General features: G+C 38.4%; 1 protein-coding gene across 8 annotated transcripts in view; it reads right to left on the bottom strand.

Annotated features, from left to right (window-relative positions):
- Positions 1 to 955: 955 nt before the first annotated feature.
- The window catches only part of BAZ1A (bromodomain adjacent to zinc finger domain 1A), a 98,805-nt gene continuing 77,149 nt past the window's right edge, over positions 956 to 22,611 (bottom strand). For 5 of the 8 annotated variants that reach the window (XM_059710375.1, XM_059710393.1, XM_059710334.1 and 2 more), the window contains 7 exons: positions 20,986 to 21,134; positions 12,440 to 12,687; positions 12,122 to 12,348; positions 9,684 to 10,150; positions 8,133 to 8,275; positions 2,369 to 2,456; positions 956 to 1,941 (listed from right to left, as the gene is read on the bottom strand). In XM_059710375.1, the coding sequence (XP_059566358.1) occupies positions 1,745 to 1,941; positions 2,369 to 2,456; positions 8,133 to 8,275; positions 9,684 to 10,150; positions 12,122 to 12,348; positions 12,440 to 12,687; positions 20,986 to 21,134 (1,519 nt within the window). In that variant the 3' untranslated portion in view covers positions 956 to 1,744. The other 3 variants (XM_059710364.1, XM_059710385.1, XM_059710366.1) reach the window with 3 other exon arrangements.

Consider the following 22,611-nt stretch of genomic DNA (forward strand, 5'->3'; position numbering starts at 1 on the left):
ATGTGGTTGTGGGAGGCAGTAAGTACAGCTGTTTACCTATGCTGCCATCTTGGTTCTCTAACTTTGTTTCATTTTAAAACAATTTCCACAGTGGTGTTTCTTTTCCTTAAAAAAATATGTTTTTATTGATTTCAGAGAGGAGAGATAGAAACATCAACCTGGGCATGTACCCTGAACAAGAATTGAACCATGACCTTTTGGTTCATAGGACAATGCTCAACCACTGAGCCACACCAGCCCAGCCAGAGTGGTATTTTTTTTTTTAAATATATTTTATTGATTTTTTACAGAGAGGAAGGGAGAGAAATAGAGAGTTAGAAACATCGATGAGAGAGAAACATCGATCAGCTGCCTCCTGCACATCTCCCACTGGGGATGTGTACGCAACCCAGGTACATGCCCTTGACCGGAATCGAACCCGGGACCTTTCAGTCTGCAGGCCGATGCTCTATCCACTGAGCCAAACCGGTTTCGGCCAGAGTGGTATTTTTTAACGAAGTGGGCACATTTGAAACTTACTTTCCTCCTTTTTTTTTTTTTTTTAAATATATTTTATTGATTTTTTTATAGAGAGGAAGGGAGAGGGATAGAGAGCTAGAAACATTGATGAGAGAGAAACATCGATCAGCTGCCTCCTGCACATCTCCCACTGGGGATATGCCCGCAACCCAGGTACATGCCCTTGACCGGAATCGAACCTGGGACCTTTCAGTCCACAGGCCGACGCTCTATCCACTGAGCCAAACCGGTTTCGGCTTACTTTCCTCCTTTTAATGACAACCCCTGCCATAGAATGTTCACTGTTACTGACTGGAGGTATCTTACTCCTAAAGGGCTTGGGTAGAAAACCACTGTTCTAAGATTCAGGTACAATAAAACATTGGCTCCTATGGTCTGTATGTATCATGTATAGAAGTCCAACTCTGATTTGTAAAAATTCCAGAAATTCAGAATATTTGAAAAAATGTATCACTTTATTTGTACACTTAAAAAGTTGTACACAGAAACTTATTCTGTAAAACTGGAAGAACTGTCAGGGAAAAGGAAGGGTGTTACCTTTTATTGAATGCTCATTAATGAAGTTAAGAGAAATAAAACAAAAACAATAAAACGTTTAAAAAATTAAAGAACATTTTCCAGGTACAAATTTTATAAATACAAAACAAATTCACAAATTAACTCTGAATGCTAAATAAATATCTAGTTAATAAACTCAGACTTAATACCTCTAGCCAGCACTGGTCCAGCACTTCAAGGATATAAAATTAGATTCATTCATGTGTAGTGTTGAAAGAATGTGCTCATTAAAGATTTTTAGACATTTACACTTTTTTTTTTCTGTGCTATAAACAGAAGATTTTATCTGTGTAGATAAATCTCTCTTAATAACACATGTCTAAGAAAAGTCATCCATGACAAAATAAATCACAGGTGAAAAAATATTTTCCAAGATATTGGGACACATGAATGATCTCAAAATGTACAAAAACCTCTGTAAACCAGTACTGTATCCAATACATCTGTCAAACTTATCAGGTACTGAACAAAACTGTAGCAAAGGAAATCTTTCCTACATTCTCCTGAGTGCTTAATATTAAAATTGAGAATATAGTGCAGGCCACACTTCAAAGTGGTCAATCAGTTGTTATTGCTTTATATATATATGTCTGCTTTGTAGCATGATTTAATGTTCCATTTCACGAATAATTTGTTTTCCTCAAATATATCCTTTAGAAGGACAAAATTAGATTCGTGACTTTTTTGTAGCTGGTGGAGTGCTAACTTGATCCACATTCCCAGGTGTGACGTGAAGTCCAAGTTTTTGAGCCTGAATATGGAAAAATGCTTGAAGCCTTGTTCCAGCTTTTGCTTCACTTGTGTTACGAGGGTTGTACTCAAAGCAGTTCGAAAACATTAATTCAATATCATCAATAAACTCAGCTGGAAAGAAAAACACAAATGAGATTAGAATGAAAGTTTATAACTTCTAACTAAAAGTTGTTTTTGTATCATATCTGGAAATGTCATCAAGGAACAGAAGCCCACCTTTTTCTTTAGAAATTGGAAACAAGGTAGTCGAACCGAAGCTTAAAACTCTAACTATAAATACTTTAAAACTGTTTTATTGAAACTATGCAATTAGGCATAACTGCATAGTTTCAGTAAGTAACTTCTGTTAAGATCAGAGTCTTTAAAATATCTTTAACTCACTTAATCCTCATCCGTCTTTCATTTCCATATACATGGACAAGCATTTGAGAGACCTCTTAGGATGGCATCTACACAATTACATTAATTTATCATAAAGGTAAAAAGAAAAATAGCCTCTACCTCTTTAAACAAAAAGATAAACATATAAATTACTTACATGCTAATTTATATTCACATTTGTTCACCTTTTCACGAATTATATTTAAGGCAATGGGTTTTTTGATGATGTCATAATAGTCTGGAACCTGTAAGATAATTCAAATATTATCTCTCCTATAAAAAGTTTATCAGAGATAAGTGGTCAAATAAATGAAGGTTTTGCACTGAAAAGCAACTGTGTTAACCACTGAATTCTATTATTTCATTAAAACCATATAATACATTTCAGTCATTTAATGCTGTAGAAGCCTATTTGATACTATAAAAAGTTTGTGTGAGAAAAACTGCTTTCACTGTCTCTCTTTATATATACTTACATATATGTATCTATAAAAATTTCTTTAGCCTGGCCAGTGTGGCTCAGTGGTTGAGCACTGACCCATGAACCAGGAGGTCCCCCGTTCCATTTCCAGTCAGAACACACGCCCAAGTTTGGGCTTTATTCCCAGTGAGGGGGGATGCAGGAGGCAGGTGATGGATGTTTCTCTCTCATTGATGTTTCTATCTCTCTATCCTTCTCTATTTCTCTCTAAACTATCAATAAAAACATATTAAAATATTTCTTTAATTATATGACTGCATTTGTAATAAAGAAAAACATGTATGCAACAAAACTTAAGTCAGCACAAGAACTACTCAGGAAAAATGAGTTAAGAGTCAAAATGAGCGCTGGCTGATATGGCCAGTTGGTTGGGTGTTGTCCCATGTGCCAAGAGGTTGCCAGTTGAATTCCCAGTCAGGGCACATGCCTGAGTTGCAGGCTTGATCACCAGCAGGGGGCATGCAAGAGGCAGCCAATCAATGTTTCCCTCTCAAATTGACGTTTCTCTCTCTCTCCCTTCTTCTCTCTCTAAAAATCAATTTAAAAAAATCTTAAAAAATAGTCAAACTGAGATTAAATTTTATAAGATGCTATTCATTGTTAATGAATACTTTATATTCTTTTTAAAAAATCTATGTAAATATTTATTACTGAGCCAAGTGGTGTTCTTGATGTCAGATATGTTATTGTTCACTTCTGTCTGGTTCTGGTTAATGGTTTCTATTTCCTTTTATACACTGCTATAATTCTCACTGAGTTCCTTGTAATTCGCATTAAGCTCCTTAAGCACCTTTATAACTATTACTTTGAACTCTATGTCTGATAGGTTGCTTTTGCGTCACTTGTGTTACGAGGGTTGTACTTAAAGCAGTTCTTTAGAAAAAATTCCCTCTTTTCTTTCATTTGGGGGTTGTTTCTTTGTCTCCCCATTTTAGCTGTCTCTGTGTATTTGCTTCTATGTATTAGATAGAACTGTTATGCCTCCCAGTCTTTGTGGGATGGCCTTCTGTATAAAGTGTCGAGGGGCCCAGTGGTGCAGTCTCTTTGTACACCCGAACTGGATACTCTAGGAATGCCCTTGTGTACGTTATCTGGGCTCTCCTGTTATAATTGGGACTTGATGGTTGATGTCCCATTTGTGGGAGGGGTCCCCTCTGACTTGCTGCCCATGAAGTTCAACCCCTACACCGTTGTGCCAGCTATTATATAGGTGCTAACAGAACAGAATAAGACACAAAAGGACCAAACCAAAAACACCACAAAAATTAAGCTACTCAATGCAATAACAGAAAGACTAAGAAGAAAAAAGAAGAGGAAGCAAAGCTAAGAAAAAATAAAAAGAATACTAAAAGACAGGTGACCAAAGACTTAGAGGGGATATTAAAAAAAAAGGGAGAAAGAAGACGATGAAAAAATGGCTATATGGAAGCAAGAAGGAAGCTAAAAGAACTAGTATAGGAGGAAAAAAGGAAACGGAAAATAAATGAAATGATAATGGTGATTTTAAAACCAAGTAATAATGGGTATGTTAAGATATAGATAAGTAAAAGTAAAATGGGAAAAAAATGAGAAAAAATAAAAACAAAATAAGAAAAATTAATGATAACAGTAAAAATAGACTGAAGTAGAACAGAATCAAAGGAAAGAGAGAAATTAGAGATATGCAAGAAAAATGAGAAGAAAATAAAAGGGGAAAAAACAAACACAAAAAAATCCACTCACCAAAAAACAAAACCACACACACTCACACACTCAAAAACCTTTGGGTCCGCTATTTGTGGATTTTCCTCTGATGTTGAATCTGGTCCCTTGCTGTGTTTATCCTGGGCCGTCTGGAAGCTGCTCTGGTGCAGGCCAATATGAGTCACTGTCTCTTTCTGGCCCTGGGCAACCTGATTGAGGTCTAAGAGGTTGAGGCTCCTAATAGTCCAGTGGGCGTGGACTCCTTAGCCCAGAGGCTGGGTCTGCCTTGAGTCTCATACCTGGATTGTACCTGTTCTGAGCTGTACTCCCTTCCCCCACAGAGCTGGTCCCGCAGGTATCAACTGCAGGCCTGCGAGGTCCCACTGGCTTCCCCTTAGCTGAGCAGTCTGGGTGGTATCTGTGGCAGGTGCACGGGGTCTGGGATGTGTCCTTGGCGGTGCCCGTGGGTTCAGGCATGGGGCATGGCTACTCTGGGTGGAGGCATGGCTAGGGCCCTAGCTGCAGCTGCTCCCTGCAGCCTCCTCCCAAGAAGGACCTTGCAAACCTTTAAGATGGTGTGGTTTCCAAGCACGAGCCCTGCCTGGGGAGTGTCTGTGTCAGTAGCAGGGGCTCTTTGGCCAGAAAAACCTGAACCACTGCCACTAAGACTCCTGTGTGATCGGTCTCTCTCTCCCCAATTCAGTCCTGCCGTCCACCATGTTGGAATCAATCCTTTACATTCTTGCTCTAGAAATCTCAAAGTAGAATTCTGATGATGTCACTTTTTCATTCAGAAACCATTACCTAACACTGACAAATGAGACGCTTTGTACTCTAATTGTGTCTAGCTAATCTGCTCCATTCAAACTACCCATCACCCCCCATTTCTGGGTCTTTAATTTATCATCCCTCTTCCTTTCTGAAATTCCCTTATTCCAGTTCTCACTGTTGAAATTCCATCTTATTTCAATGACCAGACTAAATATTTCTTCAAGTAGTTCTGCCATTCCCTCCCTCTGAAGTGCTCAAATCAATCTCCTTTTCTTCTGTATTTCTGAAAGACCATTATATAACCTTTATATGAGTCACTGTCTCTTTCTGGCCTAATATGCAAATTGACCAAATGGCAGAACGACTGGTGGAATGACAGGTTGCTATGCCGTGCACTGACCACCAGGGGGCAGACGCTCAATGCAGGAGCTGCCCCCAGCCCGCAGGTCTCAGGCCAGCCAAGTTGGGTGCAAGCATGCCCCCCCCCCCCCCCATCGCCCTGCTGGTCGCCACACAGAGGGAGGTGACCGGTGGCAGTGGGGCGTGGGGCTGGCGAACGGGTGGTGCCAGGCTGGCCAAGGCAGGTGCCAGTGGGGCCCCCCCCGATTGCCCTGCCAGTTGCCCCACAGATCAGCCCTGATCGCTGGCCAGGCCTAGGGACCCTACCCATGCACAAATTTCGAGCATCAGGCCTATAGTAATACTATAACACTGTCCTATCTCTACTACAGCATATCACATCACTAGCATATCACATCGTGTGCGCGCGTGCGCACACACACATACACAGTTGACCCTTAAACAATGTGAGGGTCAGGGGTGTCAAAAATCTGTATAACTTTTGACTTCCCCAAAACATAACAACTAATGACCTACTGCTGATCAGAAACCTTATCAATAACATAAACAGTCAATTAACACATATTTTACATGTTATAGGTATTATATATTGTATTTTTACAGTAAGGTAAGCTAGAGAAAAGAAAATGTTATAAAAATGTTATAAAAAATCATAAGGCTAATACATTTAGAGTACCATATATATTTATCAATACCATAATTTTACATTATCTATTTATGAAATGAGTCACCTGTCAGTATCTACATCAATATTGTTTTATATGATACAAAACACTGTAGATGTTACACATATTATGAACAAGAAATTCATCCGTTTACAAATATAATGATTCATTTATTGATAATGAAGAAGCAGCAATATGATTGCTTTATGATAGCCTAGTGCTGCGGTCGGCAAACTGAGGCTCGTGAGCCACATGCGGCTTTTTGGCCCCTTGAGTGTGGCTCTTCCACAAAATACCATGTGCGGGCGCACGTACAGTGTGATTGAAACTTCGTGGCCCATGCGCAGAAGTCGGTTTTCGGCCTGGGCAAGTCTATTTTGAAGAAGTACTGTTGGCATTTGGTTCTGTTGACTAATGAGTGCCGACCACTGGCCTAGTGCAGTGGTCGGCAAACTCATTAGTCAACAGAGCCAAATATCAACAGTACAATGACTGAAATTTCTTTTGAGAGCCCAATTTTTTAAACTTAAACTATATAGGTAGATACATTGTTATTAACTTAATTAGGGTATACTCTTAAGCTGGCCTTTGCTAAAAACGTCCTCAATCTGATTGAGGTACGATGGCTGAGGTCGACCCCTTCCAACTCTCCCACCCACACTCGTCTTGTATACTTGTTTCAGATAGACGAGTGTGGATGGGAGAGTTGGAAGGGGTCGACCTCAGCGAACATACCTCAAAACAATGTACCTCCCCCGCGCTGCGCTGCGTATCCCGCAGCCTGCCTGCCCGCCTGCGCAGTGTCTCCCGTCATTCGACCCAACCGACACCCCTCACTTCTTCCAACGCCACTTCTTCAAAATAGACTCGCCCAGGCCGAAAACCGACTTCTGCGCATGGGCCACGAAGTTTCAATTGCACTGTATGTGTGCACGTGGTATTTTGTGGAAGAGCCACACTTAAGGGGCCAAAGAGCCGCATGTGGCTCGCGAGCCGCAGTTTGCCGACCACTGACCTAGTGTAATCAATTATGATTGCTTCATGGCAGTAAGAAAGCCTCCAAAGAATTTTCTAATATATATATATATGAAAACCTCCAAAGAATTTTCTAATATATATATATATATATATATATATATATATATAGAAAACAATCCACATGTATGTGGACTCAGTTCAAACCTGTTACTGTTCAAGGGTCAATTGTATGAACAACTACAGCACCAACTCTAATCCCTTAGGTTAGGCAATCTCTGTTATTTAAGAGTACTTATTTTTAAAATCAGTGATTCTCAAACTGTGGTCTCTGGACCAGCACGATCAGCATCATCTGGGGATTTGTCAGTAATGCAAACGGTTTGGCATCAACCCAGAACTAGTGAATCAAGGACTTTGGGTAGGGCCCAGTAATCTGTGTTTTAACAAGTCCTCCAGGTGATTCTGGTGTGTGTTGAATTTTGAGAACCACAGTTTTACATAATAGAAATACCAACAATGGTACTCAGTTGAGTTAACTCTATTCATATTCAGTCATATTCATTATCTTGAATAAAAAACATTGAGGTTATTTCAACACAGTCATCATTTATTAGCATCAGTCACAGGGCCCTGGCCGAGTTGCTCAGTTGGTTAGAGCATTGTTCCGATACACCAAGGTTGTGGGTTTGATCCTGGTAAGGGCATATACAAGAATCAACCAACGAATACATAAATATATGCAACAAAAAATGATGTTTCTCTCTCTCTCTAAAAATCAATAAATAAAAATAAGGAAAAAAATCAGTCAGAGTTAGAAAGGACTGAGGAGACTATGCTAATTCCTTTTTTTTTTTAAATATAGAGACCAACTTTTCAAGTGTTTAAAAAAATGCAGTGACTAAAAGATGTTTGGACTATCTCAAAACTGTCATGCAGACTAAATAATGTACAGGAATACATTTTATAAAGTCTAAAAATACTACCTGGATTTTAGAAACGAGTTTCAAAAAAGGCCAGCTGTCATCATGCCGTACCAATTCTACAACAAGTTGTTCAAAAGCAGACAATTCATGAACTCCTCCCTGTCGGCCTGAACTTCTTCGATTCAGTGTCACAGGAGATGATTCTAAATAAATAATTAAATTAACTTTAGGTGATGACAAAGCAAAATATTTGATCACTACAAGCTAAACAGGGCCTATAAATACAAACTAAATTCAAACAAAATTGACATTATATACTGAGATGTTAAACTAACTTACATTTGGGATAAATTTCCAATTGCATTGAAAATTCATTGGGAACAGATTGAAAAATGAGTGTAATACAAAAGAAAATTCTAGAACACAAAGTTTGTGGATTTTTTACCATTTTATTAAAAATATATTTTCAACTACAGTAAAATAGCAGTAAGCAATTCTACAGTATTTCCTAAAACATATCAATTGGAAAGTTACCTCTTCAGATCTAGAAACTAGACCTCTTTAAATCTTAATTTTATATGGAGAATCTTCTTAAAGCAAGATGCTTTCTCATAAAATCTAAGTATATACCTAAATTGAAATCTAAAGTATATGAATTAGTAGAAAAGGGTATGAATTCAGGTGTTTAAATTCTCTACTTAAATGTAAATCCACATATTCCCCCTTTATTTGTCCTTAGAAACAGGATAGTGATTTCACAAATCAATAACAACACAAATTTTTTCAGCGGTGTTTTTGAATAAAAACAGTTCAGGTTTACTAGTTTGAAGTTCAGATTCAGGGAAAGGCAAAACAGATAAAGGGATAAGAAAAGCTAAATTACCTGATACTTCCTCCCTCCCCCCAAAACCTGACAACATGTAGACTAATTTTAACCAATTTTTTACCAATAAATTCTTTACTCCTGTCATTGTTCAAATAATGCAATACAACCTATCTACATAATTCTTCAAAGGATAATGGCATTTTTTGTTTCAATTCATTTTTTGGAAATAAAGTTTTATTACCACTGACATTAAAGAAAAAAGATAAGATTAAATAGATAAATGGATAGAGATTATATGGATAAAGATTACTATAAACAATTATTAGAATTAGATAGATTGTGATCACTCTAACAATAGTACTGCCCCCAATTCTCTACTGCCCCAAATTCAGTATTATCAGATAGGAACCTTAACAAATAACCTAATACAGCTTGTTTAGATGATGAGTATGAGTGTTTTAAGGAGAAAAAGGTGTAAGAGAATGAAATGTGTCATAATGTGATATACTGAGACTGTTCAAGTATTGGCCAAGTCTCTCCATTAGCAAATTTCTCACAACTACCCTGCTATACTAGTAGAAATACTAGTGATATAGTTTACCTTTTTTTCTCCAAATAGCTGCCCCTTCAATGAATATTATGCGTCAGGGAAGGTTGCTCCCTAAAAACTTTGCATATCTTAGTGACAGCCTTTAAAAAAATGACCCAAAATATCCCAACATTTAATCTTTCCAAATTATTCAATTTTCTTAGGTAAGAATAGTTTAAATCAGACTTCTTCATACCTGCAGATTGTCTTTTCCTGCCTCTTCTCTTGGATTCACTATCTTGGAGAGAAAGTTTTGAAGCAACATTTAGAGATCTTGACTGTCCACTTGACTTTGTGGCAATGACTCTGAAGTTAGGCAAGTTGGGACTATTTTCTGGTGTACTATTAGCACTTGTCCTGCCTCTGCGTTTTCTACGAGGACTAAGTAGTTCCACAAATACATCTGCTTGCAATGGACCATGACTCTGGCGAGTAGAACGACTGGCAATTCTTAAAGATTTAGTTTCTGTAGGAGGAGCAGACTTTATCTTCCTTAGGCTTCTACTAGTAGTTTTAGAAGAAACAGATGTTTTGGGTGTACTCTGCTGACTTCTTGAAGTATACCTTCTAGGATCTTGTTGGCCACGACTTGTAAAAGAAGAGTTAAGTCTCCCTCTTGTTTTAATTGGCAATCTAACTTGTGGTCTTCCTCGTTTTGGTGGGCTATAAATATTGTTAGAAAATACAATTATTATATAGAGCAATGATGAATGTACAATTACTTCTATTCCCCTGGTTCTAGTATTCAGCCAATAAGTTCTACATATTACTTTTCTATATTAATGAGACTTATCCTATGCTCAATTCTTTAAACTTGGAGTTAACAAATTTTTATGGAAATCTAAAATGTGCTTTCATATATTTCTTTGTAATGCAGAGAATATTTATTATTTTCTTAGTGATTTCAGGATATCATCATGAAAATCAAATTCTAAATTGTGATAAACTATAATAAAATCTACAGGAGGACCAATAAGCAGACTTAATCATGTTGATTATAGAGTGATAAACTAATCTTAAAATGCAAATCTTTTGTCTCTGTATTATCACTTTTCATTATCACAGTTTCGGCCAATAGCTGCCATTAAAGTAAGCCTTAAATCTGTTGTTCCTGAATACCAATCAAGAATTTCTTTGCCATCCTGATTCTACTGGAAAATATAAAACTAGATTCAATCTTTTAATTGCCTTTAAGTTGTAGACAAGGATAAAATAACTCCATTAATCCATCTTTCCATATACCCAGACTTCCAGTTTACCTAAAATATTTCCAAGAAGTTTCCAAATTCTTTATCATCTTTATGCTTAACACAATACTATCCTTGTAAGCTACAGGGAATATGGCTCCTGCTAGTTGGAACTATTTAAAAAACCATTTGTGCCTGGCTGGTGTGGCTTAGTTGAGAGCATCGACCTATGAATCAGGAGGTAACAGTTCAATTCTCGGTCAGGGCACATGCCTGGGTTGCCAGCTTGAGCCTCAGTGGGGGGCATGCAGGAGGATCGATAATTGTCTCTCATCATTGATGTTTCTGTCTCTCTCTCCCTCTCCCTTCCTCTCTGAAATCAATAAAAATATATTAAAAAACAACAACAACCCCCCTCCCCCCAAAAAAAACCCCAAACCAAAACAAAACAAAAAACTACTTGTTCCCTGGCTGGTGTGGCTCCCTTGGTTGGAGCATCATCCTGTACACCAATCAGTGGCGGATTCGATTCCCGGTCAGGGCATATACCCAGGTTGCAGATTTGATCCCCTGTGGGAGGGCATGCAGGAAGCAACCAATCAATGTGTTTCTCTCACATGGATGTTTCTCTCTCTCTCTCTCTTTTCCTTTTGCTCTAAAAAAATCAATAAAATCTTAAACAACAACTTGTCTGAAACTGATAGGGTAGTTCTCTCAACTTAATCTCCTTGGATGGTGGCCTTTTTGTACTTTGTTACTTCTAGGTTGCCCTTGTTTCACATTCACTTTCCTGATTCCACATGAATGGGATTCAAATATTAAAAAGAGGGCAAGGTTTTAGGGACAAATAAGGAGAGACTGCCCCATAGCTGGCATAGTAGGAATAACCCGGCCCTAAACCCACTGATTAGGTGTGGGTGGCATAATTTGCAAGTTGCAGAACACTTGGTTATGTGGTAGTATAGACTGTTTCTGTGTGCTGATGTGGTAGGAGTATAAACAAATACAATGTGCTTCTGGCATCTCTCTCTCTCAGTCTCACTCTCTCTGTAGACTGCTAAGATCAACCAAAATTTGTGTATAGAGGCATTGGGAAGCTGCATCTATCTTCATCTTACGAATATCCTCTGGATTGTTTGTTTGCTACTTTAAACATAAAATTAAGTAAAATCACCCTTGAGGTGGGTCTGATTGAAATCCTGTCCAACCTTGAACTCATACTTGATTTTATGACCTGGCAAAGTTCACAAAGCTACTATACTTCCTTGGGAAAAATTTGAATGTTTATAATACATAAAGCAAGGGTAACTTCACGCTACTATATTACTTTACATACTAGTTTTTTAAAAAAATGAACCCCAACCACTCCATTTATACTTGATTCAGTAAAGAGATTGTCCAGTTAAGACTCATGAATCCTCCATTTTTATTGCATGTTAGGACTTACCTGATTTCTTCCTCTCCTTGGGAGTCATCTTCATCTTGTTCTATCTCATACTCTTCCTCCTCACTTTGACCCTCTTCATAGTCACCATCAACTTCATCATCTTCACCTTCCATACTGTCTTCCATCTCTTCATCACTTTCCAAGGATGGTCTCTGTCTAGAGGAAAGTCTTCTAGAACGTTGCTTTGGCCGACACTCTGGACAAAACCAATCTCCTTCAGGCACAGTCTGAAAAGTCACATAATGTTCATTAATCATCGGTCATTCAAAATCTCAATGTTTCAATTACAATCTGAGAATTAGAAAAAGAAAAAAATACCTTGAGCTTTGGTCGAACACAGTAAGTATGATGACCCCGATCACAGCCATCACAAAGTACCATGTTTTCAGCATCACCTTTCTTTCGGCAGATCTTACAACGAGCATTCAGTATAGACTTAGACCATATCACACTTCGATCCAAGGTGGAGAGGTGAAGAAAGACTTGGGATAGACTAGCAGAAGAAAGAAGGGACTCTCTCCAACGGTCCAGGACTGTTTTATAAGAACGCCCACTGTCACTGGCATCTTAAATAAAAATGGAAAGTGATTAAAGTTTCTAGGCAAATTTTAGACATCTCATAGAACTATTTTCTTGGTAGTTTAAACAGGATAAATTTTACAATTCTTATAATACCTAATAAAAATACCATGGTAATATTAAAAACAAAAATATCAGTTAAAGAAAATATTTGTTGAATCACATCTTGTTTATGTTAAATCTGTACATCAAATGGTTGGGGATTTCAACAGTTAAAAAATAACTTAGGCAATGTGTTCTCAATCTAATCTTTGTAGTAAATCTTGATCTAATTTAGAAAATTAGCTAGCCTGGCCGATGTGGCTTAGCAGTTGAGTGTCGACCTATGAGCCAGGAGGTCAGTTTGGTTCTGGTCACGGCACATGCCCGGGTTGTGGGCTCAATCCCCAGGTGGAAGGCATGCAGGAGGAAGCTGATCAGTGATTCTCTTTCATCATTGATGTTTCTCTCTCTCTCACTCTCCCTTCCTCTCTGGAAAAAAAATAAACAGAATATAAAATAGCTGTATGTGTTTTAAGAAATAAACATTTGAAAACGTGAGTAAATAAGCAGTCTGAAAAAGAACCAGAACTTCTACAAGTAAGAGATTAATCACTCAATGGGAGAGGAAAAAAGTAGATGGTTCTAATGGCTCCTCAGACAAAGCTAAAGAGAAATATTAGTAAGGTGGGAAAAAATGCAGTATAGTTCATTTGACTTATTTCCACCCTCTCACTTTGTGCTTTCTTTTAAAAAAAGGTTTTAAATTTAATTTTTAGAGAGAGAAAAAGAGAGATAGAAACATCAATGATGAGAATCATCCATCCTATGCCTCATGAATGTCCCCCTGCTGGGGATTGAGCCTACAACCTGGGCATGTGCCCTAATGGGGAATTGAACCGGGACCTCCTGGTGCATGGGTCGAAACACAACAACTGAGCCACACAGGCCAGACTCATATTGTGCTTTCTATTTATCTTGGTTTTTTATAGAAGGCTTCATGAAAAGGCTAGCCTGAGTGGGACTTCCAAGGAAGGCAACAATAAGAACTGCTAATTCAAAGATCTTGAAGAAATCTTTCTGGATAAATCAGAGTGCATTGTTATTGGTAATGGCAAGAAATAAGCTTGCAGAGGACAATGTGGAAGAGTTGAAGAAAAAGACAAATTATGAAGATATTTTGAATCCTTGAAAATTAATTTGAATGGTTTTTATTATTAATTAATTAAAGGGTATTTTTAAAAAAGTAATCTTTATCGTTGAGATTAATACAGATGTCCCTTGTTTCCCCCCTCATTGCTCCACCCCATCTGGTTCCCACCGCATCCCAGGCCCTCGGCACCCTATTGTCTGTGTCCATGGGTAATGCATACATGCATATAGGATCTTTGTCTAATCTCTTCTCCCACGCCCCCCACACCCCTTTCCCTCTGAGAATCGTCAGCCTGTTCCATTTCCATGCCCCTGATTCTATTTCATTCACCATTTTATTCTGTTCATCAGATATTTTTATTCATTTGATTTTTAGATTCAATTGTTGATAGATATGTATTTGTTGTTACTTTGTTGTCATATTTTTTATCTTTACCGTTTTCTTCGTTTTCCTCTTCTTAAAGAATACACTCAGCATTTCATATAATACTGGTTTGGTGGTGAAGAACTCCTTTGGCTTTTCTCTGTCTGTAAAGCTCTTTATCTGACCTTCAATTCTAAATGATAGCTTTGCTGGATAGAGTAATCTTGGTTGTAGGTTCTTCTTATTCATCACTTTGAATATTTCTTGCCACTCCCTTCTGGCCTGCATAGTTTCTGTTGAGAAATCAGCTGACAGTTGTATGGGCATTCCCTTGTAGGCAACTAACTGTTTTTCTCTTGCTGCTTTTAAGATTCTCTCTTTGTCTTTTGTCCTTGGCATTTTAATTAGGATGTGTCTTGGAGGGGTCCACTTTGGATTCCTCTTGTTTGGGGTTCTCTGTGCTTCCTTGTAAGTCTATTTCTTTCATCAGGTAGGGGAAGTTTTCTGTCATTATTTTTTCAAATAGGTTTTCAATATCTTTTAAAAAAAATATATATTTTATTGATTTTTACAGAGAGGAAGGGAGAAGGATAGAGAGTTAGAAACATCAATGAGAGAGAAACACCAATCAGCTGCCTCCTGCACACAACCCACAATGGGGATGTGCCCGCACCCAAGGTACATGCCCTTGACTGGAATCGAACCTGGGAACTTTCAGTCCGCAGGCCAACACTCTATCCACTGAGCCAAACCAGTCAGGGTGGTTTTCAATATCTTGCTCTCTCTCTTCTTCTGGCACCCCCATAAAGTGGATGTTGGTATGCTTGAAGTTGTCTCAGAGGCTCCTTACACTATCTTCATATTTTTGGAAACATTTTTCTTTTTGCTCTTCTGGTTGGGTGTTTTTTGCTTCCTTATATTTCAAATCATTGATTTGATTCTTGGGATCCTCTAGTCTACTGCTGAATCCCTGTATATTATTCTTTATTTTAGTCAGTGTATGCTTAATTTCTGACTGGTTCTTTTCCATTTTTTTTTGAATTATCATTAAGATCCTTGAAGGTCTCACTAAGTCCCTTGGAGGTTTCTAGAAGATTCTTGAGTAACCTTATAACTGTGGTTTTGAGCTCTATATCCAGTAGTTTGCTTTCTTCTATTTCTTTCATTTGTGACACGTTTCTTTGTCTCCGCATTTTGGCTGCTTCCCTGTGTTTGTTTCAATGTATTGGGTAGCTGCTTAAGTCTCCTTGAGTTGACAGAGTGGCCTTGTGTCGTAGGTGTCCTATAGGGCCCAGTGGCTCAGCTTCCCCAATCACCTGAGGTGGTAGACACTCTTGGTGCACCCCTTTGTGGGCTGTGTGCACAGTCTTGCTGTAGTTAAACCTTGATTGTTGTTGGTATCACTGGGAGGAATTGACCTCCAGGCCAATTGGCCATGAGGACCAGCTGTGCCTACAATGGAAGAGCTGTTGTGCAGGCCACACCCTTATGGGGGAGGACTTGCTTCAGTAGGGCTTTGGTGCTCACTGAGTCTGCCCCTGGAGTGTGTCACTTATGGATGTGAAGAGTTGTAGCCCGGTATGGTCTCACTCTGACCACTGGGTACACTGGCTCTTGGTCTCCAGGGAGGTGCAAAGTCAGCCACTGCCTGGGGCCACCCAGCAGGAGCTACAGAGAGATCTGCAGATTTCTCCTCTTTGTATTGGGTTTGGAAGTGTCCAGTTGAGGCCCAGCTCTGAAGCAAGGCAGGCTGGTTCTGGTGCTGGCTCTTGGGCCTTTTATTGATAGGTTTGGGGCTTCCTGACCCAGCTGCAGCTTGTTTGACAGAGTTTTAGCCTGAGAAAGGACAGACCATTCATATGTAAAAGCTGCTGCGCTCAGCTTGGGTGGGGTTGTAAATTGGGTAGGGGGGGATCTGAGGGAATCACCAGGGGGAAGCAAACAGAAATGGCTGCCAGTCAGCCTTACACCTGGGAGGTCCCAGCACAGGAACGATGACCACTGTGAGCACCTCTATCTGGAAGAAAGCCCCCGAGTTCCTGCCCCAATGCCAGACCGTCCAGTTTCTCCCTGTACGTGTCTGGGTCCCCCAGAGCCTCGCCTGGCACGAGAGCACAGAGGAAGCGGGAGCTTGTAAGTTCAGTTCGGGGTACCAGCCTTTTAAGAGGAGCAGCTGGGTCTCTAGTAGCCTGTGTGTTACTCAGATCCAATCCACACTGATTTTTACAGTCCGTAGTTCTTACTGCCTATAGGGACTTCTTTCCCCAGCTCTGGAACCCTGGCTTGGTGGTCTGGGACCCCTCACTCTTCCGGGAGCCTCCACAGAGGCGAACTCCTTCCCGATTAAAAAAGTGGCACACCCAGGTGCCGGACCAGCCTCCGAGTTTCCGTCCCTTCTACCAGTCTCAGTGTGTTTTCTTCTTTACCTCTCTAGTTGTAGGACTTCCATTCAGCCAGCTTTTCGGCTGTTTTGGATGACAGTTGTTCTGTATTTTAGTTGTAAGTTTGATGTGGCTGTGGGATGCAGTAATAATAGGCATTTACCTATGCTGCCATCTTGGTTCTATCGAATGGCTTTGATTTTTAACTCAAATGTTGGTGAAACACTGGGTTTTGATCAAAGAGGTGCTTTAAGAAAATAAAACAAGCTCAAGGTCCAATTTTTATCCCACCGATTCCTACCTACTTTCAACTATTCTAAATATAAAATAAATATAAATGGTTGTCTATATTTTTCTATTTTTATATAGCATTCAAACAAGGGTAAACACAGTAATATACAATTGATTCAATTTTCCTCTTAATTGTTTATCTTCAGCCTTGCTTCTTCTTCAGATTATACAATGCTCACAGGCAGAAATGTCTTATTTTTCTTTTATCTTCCATTATGCTAGCACAGGTACATTCACATTCCTCAAGAAATTACTAAATGAAAGTATTTAACTAACATAAAATATTGTTAGAGTCATATGATCTACTATTACACTGAGAGATTTTATACTGTTAACTGCCACTCTAGGAAATCCAAACAACAAAAACTCCTAACCTGTAAATCTTGCAATCCATACCTCTTCAATCTTTTCACTAATATCTAAGTATGCTAAGATTCACCATTGTTAACTTTTTATAAACAAACTTAGAAGAGTTTGATTAGCCAAGGTGTGAAATGTAGAAAGGAAAATGTTAGGAAGATATTCCCTTCCAAAATATCAGAACCAAGGTTTTCCTTCAAAAGCTAAATAAGCAAACCAGTATTCAGCAATACAGGAAGTGAAGTCATAATTACTTAAAAAAGACAAAATTCTTTAAAAAGTTAAAGAACTAGATTGATCCTCTCTCTTTTTTTGGTTCTTTATTTTTCGATCACCCTTTTGATCCTTATCAATTTGTGTTACCTAATTTCAAATTGATAGTTTGAAGATTTTTCATAGCTTAAGGGTTTAACCATAAGCATAATTTTATAAATAATACAATTATTAACCTAAATGATTTTCACAAATCTTACATAAAATAATTGAAATATGATGATATTCCCAAGCATAGTTTTATCCATGTGATTAATCCCTAGAGTAAAAAGGACATATTAAGGAAGGTAGAACATAAGTAGAATTTTTATTTCTTATTTGCTTCCTTAAGAAACTGAACTAGCCAGGCTGGCATGGCTCAGTGGTTGAGCGTTGGTGGACCCATGAATCAGGAGGTCACGGTTCGATTCCTGGTCAGGGCACATGCCCGGGGCGCGGGGTCAATCTCTAGTGTAGGGCATGCAGGAGACAGTCAATCAATGATTCTTTCTCATCACTGATGTTTCTATCTCTCCTTTCCCCTTCCTCTCTGAAATCAATTAAAAAATATATATATACATATATCAAAAAACTGAAATAATATCTGAAGCTAAACTGGGAAAATTCCTACTATAGTTAATTTGCTATGTTGAAAAATTATCAAGAATGGAAAATTTTTATATTCTACTCAAACATTTATAAAGTGGAACCCCCTTTTCTCTCCTGAATGATAGTCTTTATTACCTTGCTCCAAATATTCAGGCTATCTTAAAACCCATTGCTGCCTCCATTTCCTGTTGTCCCATTCAAAACAAACCCCTCAAAGACAAACATAAAATAAAGAGCTATAGACATCAGTTTTACTATTAACTTTTTAGTGGGCAGCAATGGTAACATCCATATGATAAATGACCAATATCTGGCTTTGACCAACATATACCACCAAAATAAGTAAGGTAAGTTGACCTTTTTAATTTTACTTACCAGAGGCCCAGTGCATGAAATTCGTGCACTTGTAGGGTCCCTAGTGGCTGCCAGCTGCCGGCCTGGTACTTCCTCCCTTCCCCCAGCCGGCCCAGCCCCCTGGTCAAAATCCAGTTCGAGGGGACGATTTGCATACTATGCTTCTATTACATAGGATTTTAAAATTCCAAATTAAAATTGTTTTTAAAATATCTTTTGGGATGAAACGAATGTTCGAATACTCCCATATAAAAACCAGCATTTAAGAACTTCATAGCTCTAATATGGCTACCAGATATATGTTGCAACACCTTCTCATGTTAATTTTTTTCCTTTGTTTAAATAGTTAATAAGATGTACTGATGAAAATACAGATACACTAAATAATTAATTTGATTTTTTTCCTCTTGAACTTATAAAATTTAACTGATGGAAATTTCAGAAATATAAAAATCAGCAGAATTGTATTTTACCCCTTGCCCCTTTTTGAATCATAGGATTGATGAGTAGTAGTAGCATCTTACATTTATAAGAGCTACGTAGTTTACAAATAACTTTTAATTGAAATTTTAACTGAATTAATTACAGCTTCAATATGTGGTTATAAGAAATAATACAGAGAGACCCCTTGTACATGTAATTTGATTTAGACAGAAAATATTAAGAAATACTGAAAACTGGGAAATAACAGTAATATAGTAAATACAAACTCTGATATCTCTGTGAGCTGTGATCGTATGTATTTTATTTCTTACAAATGTTACTTTCAATGTGAAAAGTGTGTTATTAAGCTCATGGTAGAATTATCAATTTATAAAAAATATGAGTAAGTTCATCAGAACAATGAGATACTGGCCAGAAGCTCTTCAACTTAAAAATAGACACTTTACAAATATATTCACATTCTGAAATTGCTCTGATAGCACCATCTGTTTATAAAACTTTGTTCTTACTACTCAACAATAATCAACAACATTTTAAAAGATTTTAGTCTATTCAAGTTGTTCATTCAATAGGAGACCAAAAAGAGATGGTTTTAAAGAATTGTTTCTTCTAGTACAGATTATTGAGATATAAGCTATCTCGAGCCCTAGCTGGTTTGGATTAGTGGATAGAGTGTTGGGGACTGAAGGGTCCTGGGCTTGATTCTGGTCAAGGGCACATGCCGGGGTTGCAGGCTCGATCTCCAGTAAAGGGTGTCCAGGAGAGAGCCAATCAATGATTCTCTTTCATCACTGATGTTTCTCTCTCTCTCCCTCTCCCTTTATCTCTGAAATCAATAACAATATATTTTAAAAAAATCTATCTTGATATGATGAATTGTAAGTTAATTCAACATTTCAGGGAAGTAGAGTATGACAGAAAATTGATTTGAAACTTGAAACATGTTTTCCTAAAGACACAATGATTATGTTCCTTAATTACTAGCCCCTGAAAGCATATTAATTTCATAAATTGCTGATATATGATCCAGATATTATTATTTCTATAATTCTAATAATAAATTATAGAACATTTCCTCATCTATGTATCATTTAACACTTGGTCTTCCTTCTTTCCTCCCTCCCTCCCTCCCTCCTTCCCTCCCTCCCTCCCTCCCTCCCTTCCTTTTTTGTTTAAATAAGGCTTATTTTCTTCTTTTTAAAAAATATATTTTATTGATTTTTTACAGAGAGGCAGGGAGAGGGATAGAGAGCTAGAAACATCGATCAGCTGCCTCCTGCACACCCCCTACCGGGGATGTGCCGGCAACCAAGGTACATGCCCTTGACCGGGATCGAACCCGGGACTCTTCAGCCCACAGGCCGACACTCTAGCCACTGAGCCAAACTGGTCAAGGCTCTTTCTTTTTTTAAAAAAATATTTTTTTTGACTTTAGAGAGGAAGGAAGAGGGAGAGAGATAGAAACATCAATGATGAGAAAGAATCTTTGATTGGCTGCTCCTTCACACCCCCAACTGGGGATTGAGGCCACAACCTGGGTATGTGCCAAGACCGGGAATCAAACCGTGACCTCCTGGTTCATGGGTCGACTGATGCTCAACCACTGAGGCACAATGGCTGGGCAACATTTGGTATTTCTGATCTAGCACTTCTTATATAGTGTTCAGGTTAGTGATCCACATTATTAAACCATACCCTTAATGGTGGAAATTTAAGTAGCTTCTTTGGAGTTCTGTTTTTAAAAATTAACAAAAAATTTATGCACAATCTTTGATTCTTCAGAGTCTCGTTAATCATAGGTTGTGGTAATCTTACTTCTGATTAAGGTTTCACAAAAGAAGATATTGACAGAAATAGTTAAAAAGACATTTATTAAATACCTAGAATAAATTTTTAAAAATAGTATTTCATATATTTTTTTAAGATTTTAAAAATAAATCTCATCTGAAAGAACTCATGTATTAAAATGAAAATACAATCTCAAATTTTTCAAATAAATTAACTTCATTATGTTAGCCAATGAAGTTCTATTAATTAAAAGGCAATTTCAAAATCACTTAAAAGATAACTAGTATTTTGAATTAAAAACAGATACTTACCAAGTGGAGCTTTGAGAAAACGCCGCTCAATGCCTTGCTCTATTTGAAAGAGTGCCATTGCCAGATAATGAACCACGCTGCTCACTGACTGCGGTGTACTTGCATTTGTTGAGACGGTACTTGGAGTTTCTGTTTTTATGCCCAAAAGTCTACAATTAAAACAATGAAGAGTTTATGGTACTTAAAAACACTATTAACAAAAACAAAAACAAAACACTATTAGGTGAGACTTGAGTACTCTCATTCATCCAAATGCTTGCTTACACCTGTGTAAGAAATAGTTTTGCCCTAGCCAGTTGGGCTCAGTGGATAGTGTCGGCCTGCAGACTGAAGGGTTCCAGGTTCGATTGTGGCCAAGGGCACATGCCTGGGTTGCAGGCTTGATCCCCAGTAGGGGTGTGTGTGTGCAGGAGGCAGCAGATCAATGATTCTCTCATCATTGATGTCTCTATCTCTCCCTCTTCCTTTCTCTCTGAAATCATTAAAGAAATATATTAAAAAAACAAGTTTCCTCAATCTCAAGGAGCTCTAATAAAATAGTAGGAAAGGGAGATATATACATGAATCAAGAGCTAAAAGATATATCGTTATTGAAGGGGTTAGAGGGCAAATATTTGGAGGAGGGGAGGTGATGAGACAAGGCAAAGGGAAAAGGCTTTAGAGAGGTGACATTGTGTTGACCCTTAAAGTATAAGTATCTCAGGCAGCTTATCTCTATTTCTCTTGCTTCGTCTTTTACTGGGTAGGACTATATAGCTGTCTCCTAACTACTTAAGATTAGCCTCCAATCTTACTCCCTTTGCAATAAATCTCCACACTGCAGCTAAAATGGTCATTTTTTAAAAAAATTTTTAAAAATATATTTTTATTGATTTTTTACAGAAAGGAAGGGAGAGGGAGACAGAGTTAGAAACATCAATGGGAGAGAAACATCAATCAGCTGCCTCCTGCACACCCCCTAATGGGGATGTGCCTGCAACCAAGGTACATGCCCTTGAACCGAATTGAACCTGGGACCCTTGAGTCCACAGGCCAACGCTCTATCCACTAAGCCAAACTGGTCAGGGCTAAAATGGTCATTTAAAAGGACAAACCCATACACGCGAAGTCTTTGGTTTACTGTCTTCCCTCCTAGAATCACATCTTCCCCATATTTAAGTCTGAAGTTTGGATTTACTTCTTCTAGCATTTTCTTTGCTGCTTTCCATGTTTTATCAAGACAAAGAGCCCGCCTATGAACTATATTTGCACTGGGTATTTACTTCACCCTGTTCCAGAATTACTAGCTTAATGCCTTTCTACTATTTCCTTCTACACAATAAACTCCTTAAAGCAGGGACCAAAACCAAGATGGCGGCATAGGTAAACACTGGAAATTGCTGCCTCCCACAACAAATTCAAAAATACAACTAAAAGACAAAATGGACATCATCCAGAACCACAGGAAGGCTGCCTGAGGGGAAATTCTACAACTAGAAGGAAAGAGAAAAGCACACTGAGACTCAGAGGAGGTGTGGAAGTGCAGAGGTACGGAGGCACACGTGGAAAGGGCTGGCAACTGAGGACGCGGCTGTCTTTTTGAATCGGGAGGGAGTCACAAGCCTACGACTGCTCTGAACTCCAGTT

This window comes from Myotis daubentonii, chromosome 1 (genome assembly GCF_963259705.1).
Source record: "Myotis daubentonii chromosome 1, mMyoDau2.1, whole genome shotgun sequence".
NCBI classification, from domain to species: Eukaryota; Metazoa; Chordata; class Mammalia; order Chiroptera; family Vespertilionidae; genus Myotis; species Myotis daubentonii.